General features: G+C 37.2%; 1 protein-coding gene across 2 annotated transcripts in view; it reads right to left on the reverse strand.

Moving 5' to 3' along the window:
• Positions 1–13,757, reverse strand: part of Mllt3 (MLLT3 super elongation complex subunit) — a 266,718-nt gene that overhangs the window by 17,582 nt on the left and 235,379 nt on the right. For both annotated transcript variants that reach the window (XM_078047693.1, XM_078047694.1), the window contains exons 6-8: positions 4,996–5,071; positions 3,029–3,158; positions 587–686 (exon numbers count right to left, since the gene is read on the reverse strand). In XM_078047693.1, the coding sequence (XP_077903819.1) occupies positions 587–686; positions 3,029–3,158; positions 4,996–5,071 (306 nt within the window). The remainder of the gene's footprint in view (positions 1–586; positions 687–3,028; positions 3,159–4,995; positions 5,072–13,757) is intronic.

Genomic DNA, 13,757 nt, shown 5'->3' on the forward strand with positions numbered 1-13,757 from the left:
CTTAAGCTCAATTCATAATAATGATAATGACCACAATTTTCTGTGTTTAATTATTCCTCACAATCTCAGGTGATGATAATCTTCTCTTGGATGAGAAACCTAAGACAGAATACCTATAATAATAAACATCTCCTATCAGCTACAGAATGCCAAGGAGGAACTGTGCATCCTTCCAATAACTATGAGGTAGGAGTTAACATCATTCATAGATGAAGGAATTGAGAATCAGAAAAATTAATTTCCCACCAGCAAGTTACTGGTGGCAAAGCAAAGAACCTGCCTTTTCACTAGTCCCAAACACCATATTCTTTCTAATTAAGCCACCTACTTAATTGCTGAGAGGAATAATATATAGAAATGAGGAGTAACTGGGCAACAACATGGGTTATCATCTCTTCCTCACCTCCTTTCCAACTTCTCATAAGTCCCTGTGCCCTGTGTTTATTCCTCAGCTTGGGGATTCCCATCTATTTGCCATTAAAAGAGACATTGTTTAAGCTTAAGAGGTAAAAAAGTGTGCCAACTAGGTAGAAGTGATCACATCTAGTTCCACAGAGTCTTGTAAAGTGTGAACCCCACAACTTACCTGGTTGTTGTTGGTTTTTAATAATGGCGGTGGAGGTTCATGATGTAGGGGTGAAGAAGCAGAGCTGCTTTCACTATCACTGCCATCACTTAAGCTAACTCTGAAGAGGAACACAGAAAAATCACAGGCATGACTACAAACAGGTGGTTCTTGAAATACCTGTGCAAACTGTGATGAAAGGCGAGGGATCCAGACACTGACTATGGGAAAGTTCATTCTGACTCAGAACCACTAACATGGATTGGCACATACTTCATATCTGGAACCATGGAAAATGCTTCACCTGCTAGTTCTCTTTTTTTCATAGGCGAGTAAAATTGGGCCTTAAACTGAATCACTCATCGAGGATCACAGGGGTAAAAGTGGCAGCTCTAGGACTCAAACCCAAGCAGTGTGACCCAAAGCTAGTGCTCAGCCACTCTATTGTACTGATAAATGAAATCTGTTGTGCCAACCCCACCACCAGTCATTCCCACTGTGCCACGATTCAAGGATAACTCTAGTTCTGATTGCTAAAACATTGGAAAAACAGTCCATCTACACAAAGAAATGGTGTGCTTCGGATACTGCTTTAGGAAAATAAGATGGTATCTTTCAACAACTAAAGACAATAAAAATACCATCTCCTCCCTGGTTTTTTCTTTTCAGCATAAAATGGAATTATCTTCTAACCAGAGAAGAGAGAGTTCTTTATTCTACTCTGCTGAATGTGTGCCCTCTTTCTGAAGCTTCCTTCAGTGTTTGCTCCCTCTCTCTGGTTCTACAGTAACCTAATATAATATTCTTTTCAGAAACAGAAAATGCTTTAGAAATCAGGTTAGTTTTTCTTCCCCTCTGAATAGGCAATCACATTCTAGCCCTATTATATATTCAGATAGACAGGATACATGATAGGAAATGAAAAGGATACACTGGGACATCCTTTTGGCAAAAACTGATGGAACTTGTTTTTCTTAACTAAATTACATTAATGAAGTGTTCAGCTGAAGCCTGCTTTAAAATGCTTCTCGACTGAAGTGGAGGGCTGAGTATTTAAACTGATTAAACAGTTGAGACTTCACAAGTGCAGCGCAGATCAAATGTTACACTGGCACTGCCGTGCTAAGAGCACATGTCAGGTGGGGGAAAGAAACTGTCCCCAACAACGTGTATCTACATCAGACAACTCACAAATATGTGATCTGACCTGTAATAACTCAGGGGATGGGGCAGAAAGTGTGTGGACAGCAGCTAATCACAGAATATTCTGATCTTCTAAATAACTTGGAAATTGCCTAAATAGGTCAGATTTTTTTTTCTTTTCTTTCTTTCTTTCTTTTTTTTTTCTTAAATCAGCTAAACTGGAGAACAGCCAGTGGTCAGGATCTTGGTTGGTCTAAGTAAGTAACTAAGTAAGTAAGTATCAGACCACTTTTAGGTCTTTTTGCTGTTCCTATTTCTTCTTGCCAAATGGAAAGTTTCTAGAGGGAATTATTTTAAAAGCCAAGGCCATAAAGGTCCAGGTGAATTAGGTAGGGTCCAGGTGAATTTGGGAGAAAAGGTGAAGAAACAGTGTTTAGTATGGCCATAAGGTACAGTCAATGAGAGATCTAACAGGGCATATCCCCTACAGAGGCTCTTTCCAAAGAATACTGAAGAATCAGTAGTTAGGGAGCATACAGTGTGTCCAGTTGGGTTTAATACTACATCCTTTCTAGGAATTTTAGTGCTATCTACATGGTCGTGGATAATAGGAACAGACTTAATACAATATATCATAAATGTAATTGGATTTTTAATTCAAGTAGATTGATATTTTTTTCTACTCAAAACACATTAAAGTAAGCACGCCTATTTGTTTTCCTCATGATAAAGAAATGAAATCCTCAAGGCAATTTCAAGTTGACTATTAATTATAAGTGACATGAATTACCATCTTATAATGTGGAATTATGCCTCACAGCATTAAAGCTACTTAAGGAACCTAATTGTCAGCACACTTAAAAGGAATTTATTTTCTGGAAAACACACACAGGTGATCCTAGTTTTAATTAGGTCACACACATCATTCACTGCAGCCAATTATGTATTTCTAGCTACAAACAGCAAACACATTTCTTCACCTTCTGAGACTACTGCCAGCAACAGATCTATATACATGAAAATGGACTATTTCAGCAGTCAGTCCTGACACATGGCACATACTTTCAAATATTCAGAACTTCTAATGTGACTTTTTCCTATCAAGTTTTTAGAGGAAAAACTCTCTTCTTCCTGAGAAAAAAGGAAAAACAGTTCCCCTTAAAGGTGACTGTAAGCATGCTGACATGCCCCAACTTCAAATGAATGTGACCACTTGCTGCTATTATTTATGGTGTTTCACACTTGTGCTCTGATGATACCAGTAAGCCCAGTGAAAAGGTGTGACTCCACAGAGAACCTCTCTCCCTCCAAGACACTCACCTGCGACTTCGGCTGCCTCCTCTATTTACAGGTCTTTCCATTTCTGAGTCGTTGTCATTATCTTCTGCCTCATCCGATTCCTCCTCATTGTCATCAGAATGCAGATCTTTCATTATAGACCTTAAAGGACCTGAGTAATGATAGTGAACCACAGCAAATCAAATATGATTTCAAACAAGCTTTGCCCTATTAGAACAAGGGAATGCTTTCCAGCACTGAATGTCAGTTAAAGGTAATTATTATCCTATACAGTCATACCATTTGTAAGAAAAATTTGGTTCAGTGTCTGGAATGCAAGCTCTACCTAAACATAATAGATTTTTTTTTCTGTTTTCATAATAGATTCCCCAAACTGTTCATTAAAGAATCTCTATTTTCTAGACTTTTTTTTTCAGTTTTTCTCTTCCCTAAGAAAAATTACACCTAAAAAGAAACAGATCTATTAGTAAATTGGATGTTTTGTTAGGTTAATCCATGTATTGAAAAGTTGAGATTAATAAATCACTGTGGTTCTAACTTGTTCTTGGCAATGCAGTCTTTGTGTTGTAGTTTTTGATCTATTAAGGTTTAGCTGTTCCTTTTATTTCAAGGTCAATTTCAGGTCAAGCAAGCATTTCAGTCAAGTTCAGATTATAAAGTATTTCAATTCCATGGTGTAATGTCCTATCTCTGATCTTCATATTGATCTTGGACAGAAGGTCTTGTTGCAACAATTTTATACAGCCAATTTTTATTTTACTTTTTAAGAAATTCCTGGCAAAATACCAGCATGCATTAACATAAATAAGGCCATGTAATAAATCAAGTGCCCAGAAAATTCAAGACAGTATCCAGTATTAGATGGGAGGGAAAAAAAAAAACATGAAGCCATAACTAATTTTATTCTAGGGTTGAATAGAAATGTGTTCGCTCGCGCGCACACATACACACTCACATTCTCCCCACCCCTATTCATCACCCCCCCATGCATATACCTTTTACTATATGCTAAGTGTGATGAAAAACAAGATAGTTCTTTTAAATTTTAACAGAAGAGATTGTAAAGACAATCAAGAAGGTGGCAGAGGCACTTCCATTTTGGATCAGGCAATTCATAAAGTCTAATTTATGATACATATATCTAAATTATCAGTTATTCAGTTCTAAAATAAGTATTTACTCCCTGAAATTGCACATTCTAAAAACCCAAACTTTCTCTGCTTTCATTGTGGGCTTATTTCTTTTGGAAGTCAATGGAACAAGATCCCTGAATAGCCAAAACTATCTTTTTTTTTTTTTTTCTGGAAGCTTAGCCTTAGTCCAAATACACAAAACAGTTTAATCCCTTTCAAAACATACAAGGTTGTTAGGAATTCAGTTGTGATTGATGAAAAAGATGATGTTTAATAAAAGAGTAAAAACCAAACTATTCTTTGATACTAACTCATTTTCTATGTAAAAAATAAAGGGGGAGGCCTCATTTGAAGATTTTGCACATATACCGAAAAAAAAATTAGTTGTATGTTCTAGTTTAATTTTTTTATTCAGGGTTTGGGTTAACAGTTGAGCATAAACAGTTAAAAAAAGATATTAAAAAATAACAAATTTACATTTGCTAAAAACAAACTCTATTAATCTGTAGAAAAACAAATAAAGGTATCTAAGGAGGAAGAGTGAAAACCCATTTCTCTCAAGTCCCGATTTTGATATTGTATTTCCTTTGGGAACTCCCTAGAATGGGCTGTTGTCTATAATCCTTTTGTAAAATGGGAATCTGATGGCAGGGACTGGAAAAAGGGGGAATTTCTAGAGCCTGGCCTCATATATCAGAACAATACCCAAGTGCATTCCTAGGGGAAATAAATACAACTGCATAAAAGTCGAGTTACCATTCAAATAATAAAACAGTAGAAGATAGGTCATAAATCAACTCATTAAGATGTTTTATGAGAAAAATGTCTCCTAGTTTGTCTGGGAGCTGTTGATACCTTGTTGCCTGGTCTGGGACGGTGTGAAGCTGGAGCTGGAGCTGGAGCTGGAACTGGCAGGACTGGGCTGCTCCGACTTCAGAGAAGAAGAGAAAAACATCATCAATAACTTTATGGGACACTACACATCTAAAATTGAAAACAATATAGTTGCTCAAAGCAGCCTCTGCAAAAACAGCCTGACACTGCACAAGAAAAATGACTATATATTTCATGATGTCAAAAATACTAGCACAGGAACAGTTATGGGGTCCTTTTTCTTTGACCACCTTATTTTATTATATGCAGAAACAAGTATAAAAACCCAAGGATAAAGAGATAAACACCTGAGTGTTACATAAAGAGAGAACCTGGCTTTGACTTCACTCCTGTTTATTACTATGCACATCTCTTTCTAAAAGATAGCCCGATTACCCTTTCTGCAATGTTTGATTGACTCAACTGGTTAAAACATAGTGGTAATGAGGCCAAGGTCATTAGTTCAATCACATTATGCGCCAGTTAATTTCACTCTGGTCCAAGGCCATGACCCAACCCTAACCCTGTCCACAGTTCACAAATGTAGGCCAATGTTCATGAGGCCCAGCCAAGTCCCACAGATGAGTCAGAGAAAAGTGTTGCCACTATTTAAAAAAAAAAAAAAAAAAAGAAAAAGCAAAGAAAAAAAATTAAAAAAAAAACAACTTTTTAATTCCACAGCCTATGAATGTCAGGGAAAAAAACCACAATAGATACACCTTAGTCTCTCTTACTCTCAATGAATTCTCCACATCCTTTAATATCCTTAGCAGGTTTTACATCTAACTTCCAATCCACCCAACTCAATTCTCTTCCTTCTCCAAACCTACTGAAAACACACTAGATGGATCACCTGTTTCTTACTAGCTACGCTGCAGTGCTTATAACATACTCCTCCTATGTGCTGCCTCCTGGTCTTTTCTTCCAGATAAAGAGGAGACACCAGCACTTGATACAGCAGGGTCTGCCTTATGCTTTCTATTATACCTGCACACTTAGCACTATGCATTATATACAGCAGACATTCCATGTTTGTAACTAAAGGCAGCACATTAGGGCCTCTGTTCCATTGTCTGCCAGATTTGTGACATTATAAAAGGTGGAGCAGACAACTGAAGAGAACTGTGCAGTCACCGATGAGACCATCAACACACTTAAATTTCATATATTTAAGATCAAACTTATTCTTAAATAACTTAGTGATATTGATATGTTTGGTTATTTCTATTCATTTCTAATGTGCTCATAGTCTCAACTATATATTCATATTATCTGAGAAATACCTGAGGTCTTTCCATGTATAGGACTCTTTCCCCCCTTTGTTCAATGAGAAATCAAGTTGGAGTGTGAACTAAGTGCACAATCAGAAGCTGCTAAATGAGGATTACCATTCCTTCTCAGTTTATACTGCAGTTTCTCACCACTGATTTTTTTTTCATCTCCCCTCCTAGCAATGAACCCCCACCCGGATCTCCCTAAACAGCACCAAACTCCAGATTCGGACACAAGGAAGCACTTTCAGGCATTCCTAATGCACACTTCACATCCTCAGACTGGATGGGAAAACAGGTGTCAGCAATCTACCACTCATTCTGCAGGAAAAGAGCCAGACAGGATCTCTAATGAGCAGCAGGCGGCCCACCAACCCTTCGACACTGCAAGCTTTTCTTGAGAATTGTAGTACAATGTCCTACACATTGCCATTTGCGGCTCACAAAGAAGAGTTGGTTTACAAGTACAAATGCCTGTGTGAGGTACTCTTCATTTCTGTTGAGTGCCTCTTCCACGGTTGAGCCCCAATAGTGAGTTATACAACTGAAAGGGCATTCAGTTAGCATTTATGTGCAATGCCCAGCTGTAAAACAGTTCTCCCAGGGCCCGGAGAGTACTCCTTTTCCTCTCCAACTTGCTCTTTTCAGCCATGAAAAGTGCCTGCAAATGGTATTATTTTGATAGCTCTGGAAACCATTTGGGAGCCAAAAAAAGAGGTTTCCTTACAGTGAGCAGAGAGCTCTAATTCCCCGTGCTGCCTGACCAGCACATGTTGAGCTGGACCTAAAGGAGCCATTCTGCTAGAGCTATTTGCTGAGAGTGATATGAACTAGGACAACAAAGGAGAACAGTGGCACTCTCTTCAAACTACCTGCCACTAACCTTGACCCATGTGCATCATGCAAAAGTCCAGGCCAGAACCACACTGAAAAGCACCCTTTTCAACTTCTTACCATAAACAAGGATAATAATTCTGCATTTGCTAATCTTCAGAAATAAGATAAATGACAAAACACACTAGGAGGAAAAGCCTTTTTATGCAACATTTAAAGTTAATGCCTTGCCTCTGACATAAAACACAAAGCATTTGGAAGGCTCACAGTAGCAGATACTTGAATTCTATAAGAATATTCAAATAGAAAGATAACAGCAAAAGAACTGGATGAAGAAAGTCAAATGTTGAATGATGAGCAGCAAAGCAATGTTCTGAAAGCCTTTAATAGTCAAGACAAGCATCTGTGGAATATTAGAGAGGAGTTTTAAAACCATTCCAGGCAGAGCCTCAGAAAAGGGATCTTCTCAGAAAAGGGATCTTCACAGAAAAGGGATCTTCACAGAAAAGGGATCACTGGAGAGCTTGTTAAAACACTGACTGCTGCCCTCTCCCAGGGTTCTTGATTCAGTGGATTAAGAAGGGTAGGTGAACAAACAAGAACCCAGGTGATGCTGAGACCACAGGGCCAGTAACAACCACACTTTTGAGAATCACTGATTGACCCAGCAATTGATAATCATAGACATGCACTAGAATTAGCTAGGAGAAGTCTATTAATTGGTGTTATGGTTTGGATGTGAGCCCTGGAAAGGGTAAATCTTTCCTATGTCCCCTTTCCCTCTTTTCTCTTTCTCTGCTTCCTTGCTACCACAAAGGGAGCAGTTTCCCTGTGCTGAATCCTTCTCCTATGATATGCTGCCTCACTTTGCATAAGTTGGCCACCCATGGACTGAGACTTCTGAAACTGAGTCGCAAATAAACTTTTCCTCCTCTAAGTTGCTCTTGCCAGGTGTTTTGGTCACAGCAATGCAAAAACTGGCTAAGGCAACAGGATTGAAGTAGAAATCCAAGCACATTTATAAAAAGTTCAACAAGCCAGGCGGGGTGGTGCATGCCTGTAATTCCAGTGATTCAGGAGTCTGAGGAAAGGAGAATCACAAGTTCAAATCCAGTCTTGGCAACTCAATGAGACCCTGTTTCAAAATAAACAATAAAAACAGGCTAAGAACATGGCTCAGTGGTTAAACACCTCAAAGGTACCAAAAACCAAAAAGTTCAACAAAAAGTATTAATAAAAAGTCTAAGTTGAGACCACTGATTCTGTTAGTTACTTCTTCTTTTTCCCCCCAATGGGAAAAAAAAAAGTTCCTTATAGAATTTTTAATTTGTGAAAGCACTGAGAATATATATCATGGGAAAAATTAGAAATGTATTGATTTTTCCAGAGGCAGCCTTCCTGTGTGTACTCTTCAGTGTTTTGCAAGAAAGCACTCTGACAGAGCATGGTTACCACTCAATAAAAACACTTATGGTGGTGGATGGACCTTACACTCACCCTGACTGGTACAGAATTCAACCAAATGTTAACCGCTCAAGAGCTCTTCTGCCACCAGAGAAGGCTGACCCTGTCTTCTATCTTAAGAGCTAACAACAGAACTGCAGCTCATTTAAAATATGTTTTTGATATTAAGAAGAACACAAATCAAGGATGATTATATAAATATAGGTTATTTAAATGTTTTTAAAATGTCTCCATAAACAAGATTGGATGATGATGATGATGATGATGATGATGATGATGATTATTTTTACTGAGGATTCATCCCAGGGGTGTTATACCACTGAGCCACATTCCCAGTCCTTTTTATTTTGAGACAGGGCCTCACTAAGTTCCTGAGGATAGCCTCGAACTTGTGATCTTCCTGCCTAAGTCTCCTGTAAATTAACATCTTTATATACCCTAATGATTGACATGATATATTATCCTCCATTTTAGACTCTCCTAAGAAACATTTAAAACATGTATATTTTTGAATGTGCATGCAGGGTGCATATGCTAAACCAAAAATTAAGAGTTAAGAAAGTTCACTGAGGTTTTGATATAGTTCCCTTGATGACTAATTTGAAATGTCAAAATCCATTCGAAATATCAAAATTCTTCCCACTAAAAATGGTTTTGCTTCTTGTTGATGTTATGGGTAATCAAACATCTACTAATGAAGTTTCTGTAAATGGTATGCTCCACAGTGAAAAATGCAGAGTTTAAGAATCTCACTTCTATTGCTTGATAGTTATGTTTTGGGGAAGATTGCTTAAGCATTAATTTCTTTACAGAGTAAAAGCACTGAAACTCATACAGAAGTTATATTAAAGCTGGGCACAGTGGTGCACACCCCAGCTACTCAGGAGGCGAAGGCAGGAGGATCTAAGTTGGAGGACAGCTCAGTGATAGAGTGCCCCTAAATTCAATCCCCAGGCCAGAGTGGGAGGGGTAGAAAGAGAGTAGTAGTAGTTATATTAAACTGATATAATAAAGAAAGTAAAAACACCTAGACCACAGCTGTTGCAGTGCAATCTTCTACATTATATGTCTATGCAAAAATCTTTGGAATAGATTTTCTACAGAGGACTCCTTTTGTCCAGGATAAGAAAAACCGTATATCTACAACTCCTAAAAGTGTTTCAGAAGGAATACCCGTCAAGGTAGATGGCAAGAGAAGGCTTGTAAAAACTGACCCTGTTCCTTACATGAGGAACATGCTTCCCCCTGGGTGGCAAGCCTGAAACCCTGTCTTTTCTAATGGGCAACTGTATTTATGAGCAGAATTTCAATGACTTGATTTTTAAAGCAACCTAAATAAAGAAAAGGGGGAGGGGGGATGATACACACCTTTCTTTCAGTGAAAAGAGATAAGAATACAGTAAATAGTTAAATTGAATAATTTCAGATAATCTCCCAATGTCCTTCACAAAATTTTTACCTCATCTAAAAAAATAAAATCTATTAGGCTACAATAAAGATAATCTCTTCTTTGAACAAATATCCAGAAAGACTGTGTTGAAGACGTGTACAAATCGAACAAGAAAACAAGTATAATACACCTTACTTTCCAGTTCTATCTTCAGCACAACTAAAGTTCTCATTAGTTTAGCTCTCCTTTCATTAAAAAATCATAATCATCCTACACATTATCTACCTCTTAGTTAGCTTAACATAAATTATTGAAAGCCTACCTCATTTAGTTTTCCTTTATATGAAACTGAAAATAATCCACTTAATTTTCAAATATGATTTAATTTTAAAGAACAATAACACCATGCTCAACAATTATGGAAAACATTCTATCTCACTAATTCCCATTAATAGGTAATATTTTGAAGTAGCTATGTTAATAAAAGTTGAGGTCAAAATTAAGCAAAGAAATAAGTTTTGAAAAGTAATCAAATAAGAATTGGATGTAGTTAACAAAATTAATGCAAAATTGAATTGTTAAAAGGCTAGAAATAAGACAACTTTGAATTTCATCTGGTCTCATCTTAATAACTGCCTCAAACAAACATGTTACAATATCAAATCCTTATTATGCAGAAAGGAATATGAAATTAAGAACAGACCAACTTTGGTAACTGCAGCCTCTTAATGTACCTTTCTGTAACTCCATCAGATTCTTACTTCATTTGCTTTATTGTGAGGGAGGCAGGTGCTATGGACTAAACTGTGCCTCCTTCCCTAGGATTCACCTGTTGGTAAGTGTTTGGAGATAATGCCTTTGGGAGATAACAAGGTTTACAGGATGTCAAGAATGTGTGGGGCCTTCCTAAGGAGATTAGTGCTTTATCAGAAGAAACACCAGAAAACCAGAGCTTTCATTTTTTGTCTTACTATGTAAGGACACAGCAAAAATGTGGCCATTTGCAAGCCAAAAGAGAGCCTCACTGGCCTCCTTGATCTTGGAATTCAAACTCTTGGATCTATTAAGAAATACATTCCTGTTGCTTAAGCCTCTAGCCTATGGTATATTGTAATGGCAGACCAATCTAACCAAGAGAGCAGGACACGTTTTTGTTTTGTTTTGTTTTGTTTTGTTTGAGAGAGGAGAGAGGAGAGAGGAGAGAGAGAGAGAGAGAGAGAGAGAGAGAGAGAGAGAGAGAGAGAGAGAGAGAGAGAGAGAATTTTTTAATATTTATTTTTTAGTTTTCGGTGGACACAACATCTTTATTTTATTTTTATGTGGTGCTGAGGATCGAACCCAGTGACCCCGCGCATGCCAGGCGAGCACACTACTGTTTGAGCCACATCCCCAGCCCAAGGACACATTTTTTTTTTTTTATTGACATTTTACAGATGAGGAAACTGAAGCATAGTAAGATTAAGTGGTGACATTTAGGTGTATTAGAACCAGACTTTCTGACTTCTCATCTACTATTCTTTCTACTGCATCTATCAACTTTGAAAAAGTGCAACTCGTTTAAAGCAGTTTTCCAAACACACTAATACCTTTTATAACACTAGTGTTAGGGAACACCATTTTCTATATCACTGTGAAAGATGTACTGAATATCCTTCTATCCACAAGGGACATCTTGTGATCCACACCCAGCTCAAACCAGTGGTAAAACAAAACACTTCATCCCAGAGGCTTACTGTGCCTGAATCAATTGATTCCAACATTTGTCCAATCAATACTACTACAGATCCTGGCTAGTTCCTTACTAGTTCAATATGTTTTATGAAGAAGGGCAGGAAAGTTTCTCCTCTGAACTGCTCTGATCCTCTTGATACTGGCCCTGATGAGGCAAGAGAGAACAACTATTTATTTTACTTGCCTTCAAAGGTGATTTACCCTCTCTTCCTAAGGCTACAATACAAAATCCCTTAACATCCAAGAACAACAACAAGTTTAACGTTTTAAATAATCTGTTTAATAACATTTTCTTTTAAAACAAGGTGAAATTGAACAAAGGCCACTGGAAGCTAAAACCTTGATAGCTAGACAGTGAGTCAAGTTTGTGAATATAGGGAAGGCTTTACATCTCTTTTTGGCAGACTCCTTCCATTTATATTATGACAACTTGAATGAGCTGGATGTTAAATTAGAACCGTATTTAGCCTCGAGGGCTCTCGTATGATCAAAAGCTATTGTTATACCCATCATTTTCTGGTAAGAGAACAAGAGCATAAGAATTATCCTCCCAACTAACTTTTAACAAAACCGGAAAGGTCCTTATTTCTTACATTTTCAAATGACAGACATAAAATCATTCTGGATGCCAAGATAATGGGCTTTATGTTGGGGTACCTCTGTTTTTACAACTGCATTTGGTTTCTTCATTATTATCATCTTCACTATATTATTATTAAATGTTGTCGTCCTTTGGACTTATCATTCCCTGTCTGAGAACACAAAATCTCATTAGGAAACAAAATGGCCTTGGGGAACAAGGGTCTATAAATCTCTCCATAAGACCCTTTTCCACACTTAGGGATGGCTGTAATTTTCTTTTCGCTTCCTCTCTTTTAAGCAGAAGAGCCTCAAGTCTTTTATCTCTCATCACCAGTCATACTTTGAAGGTTGCTACTAACTATTATAGTCAGAACATGTGCTCTTTCAAAAAATACAGTGGTTGCAAGATGGTGTATGTGCCAGATGTGGCCTAAGAGATTACTAGCAAGAATATTTACTCATATCAGAGCTTTAGGAATGCAAAATCATCTGCAGATAGATCAGTTGCAGTTTTACCACCTATAAGGATGTTACCCTTCTTTGAGCAAAGATTATGTATAAAAGTAGAGTCTCCTACTAGCCATTAAACATACCACTTATTTCACTTAGCATGATAGTCTTCAGTTCCAACCATCATGTATATCCATAAGACACTAATTAAAAAAAAAACTAAACTAAAAGTAAATAGCAGAAAGATCAGTAGAGTAGAGAGAAGGAACAGGGAGGGAGGAAGAAAGGAAAGGGGGAGGTACTGGGGACTGAATTAGAACAAATTATATTCCATGCTTTTATAACTATGTCAAAATGAATCTTACCATTTTGTATAACTAAAAAGAACCAGAAAAAAAATAAGTAAAAAGTAGAGTTGAAATAAAGTTAAAATATATTTATACCACTTAGTTTTAAAGTCAGAGACTTAATTGTTTTTGCCCCCTTCTCTTTTGTGTGTTTTTAAGGGTGGTGAGTAGAAAAGAAAAAAGTTACAAGTGAGAGTACTTACAGAAGCAATGCCTCAAGACAGAAATAGGAAGAGGAAAAGAAGTTTCCTGACAGAATTGTCCCAAATTAACAGTTAGAGCTGAACACTGGACTTCAAAACACACAACTGCTCATCAGTTCACAGCAAGATCCTGAAATTTGTCCGAACTCTCTTCAGTCACTTGGGAAATAACCCACCTGTGCAGAGCACTATAAACTTGAAATTAATGTTGCATTTCTGAAGTTTATAAGGGCATTACTGAATTGAAGAAAGTCTTAAAAATACATTATTTGTGGTTACAGGTCTCAGTCTTGGCTTAAAAATTAAAATTATTAGATTGAATTCAGGAAACAAGATGGTAATTAACTGAGTTAAACTAAAACATATATATCTGAAGAGATCCTTTTGACAAGACATTTAACTGCATTTCCTTATTAACTTTAAACCATTTTTTAAAAAGGATTGCTTTAAAGTGTTCTTAGAGCATTTGATT

The sequence above is a fragment of the Ictidomys tridecemlineatus genome, chromosome 4, assembly GCF_052094955.1.
Source record: "Ictidomys tridecemlineatus isolate mIctTri1 chromosome 4, mIctTri1.hap1, whole genome shotgun sequence".
In the NCBI taxonomy this organism is placed as follows: domain Eukaryota; kingdom Metazoa; phylum Chordata; class Mammalia; order Rodentia; family Sciuridae; genus Ictidomys; species Ictidomys tridecemlineatus.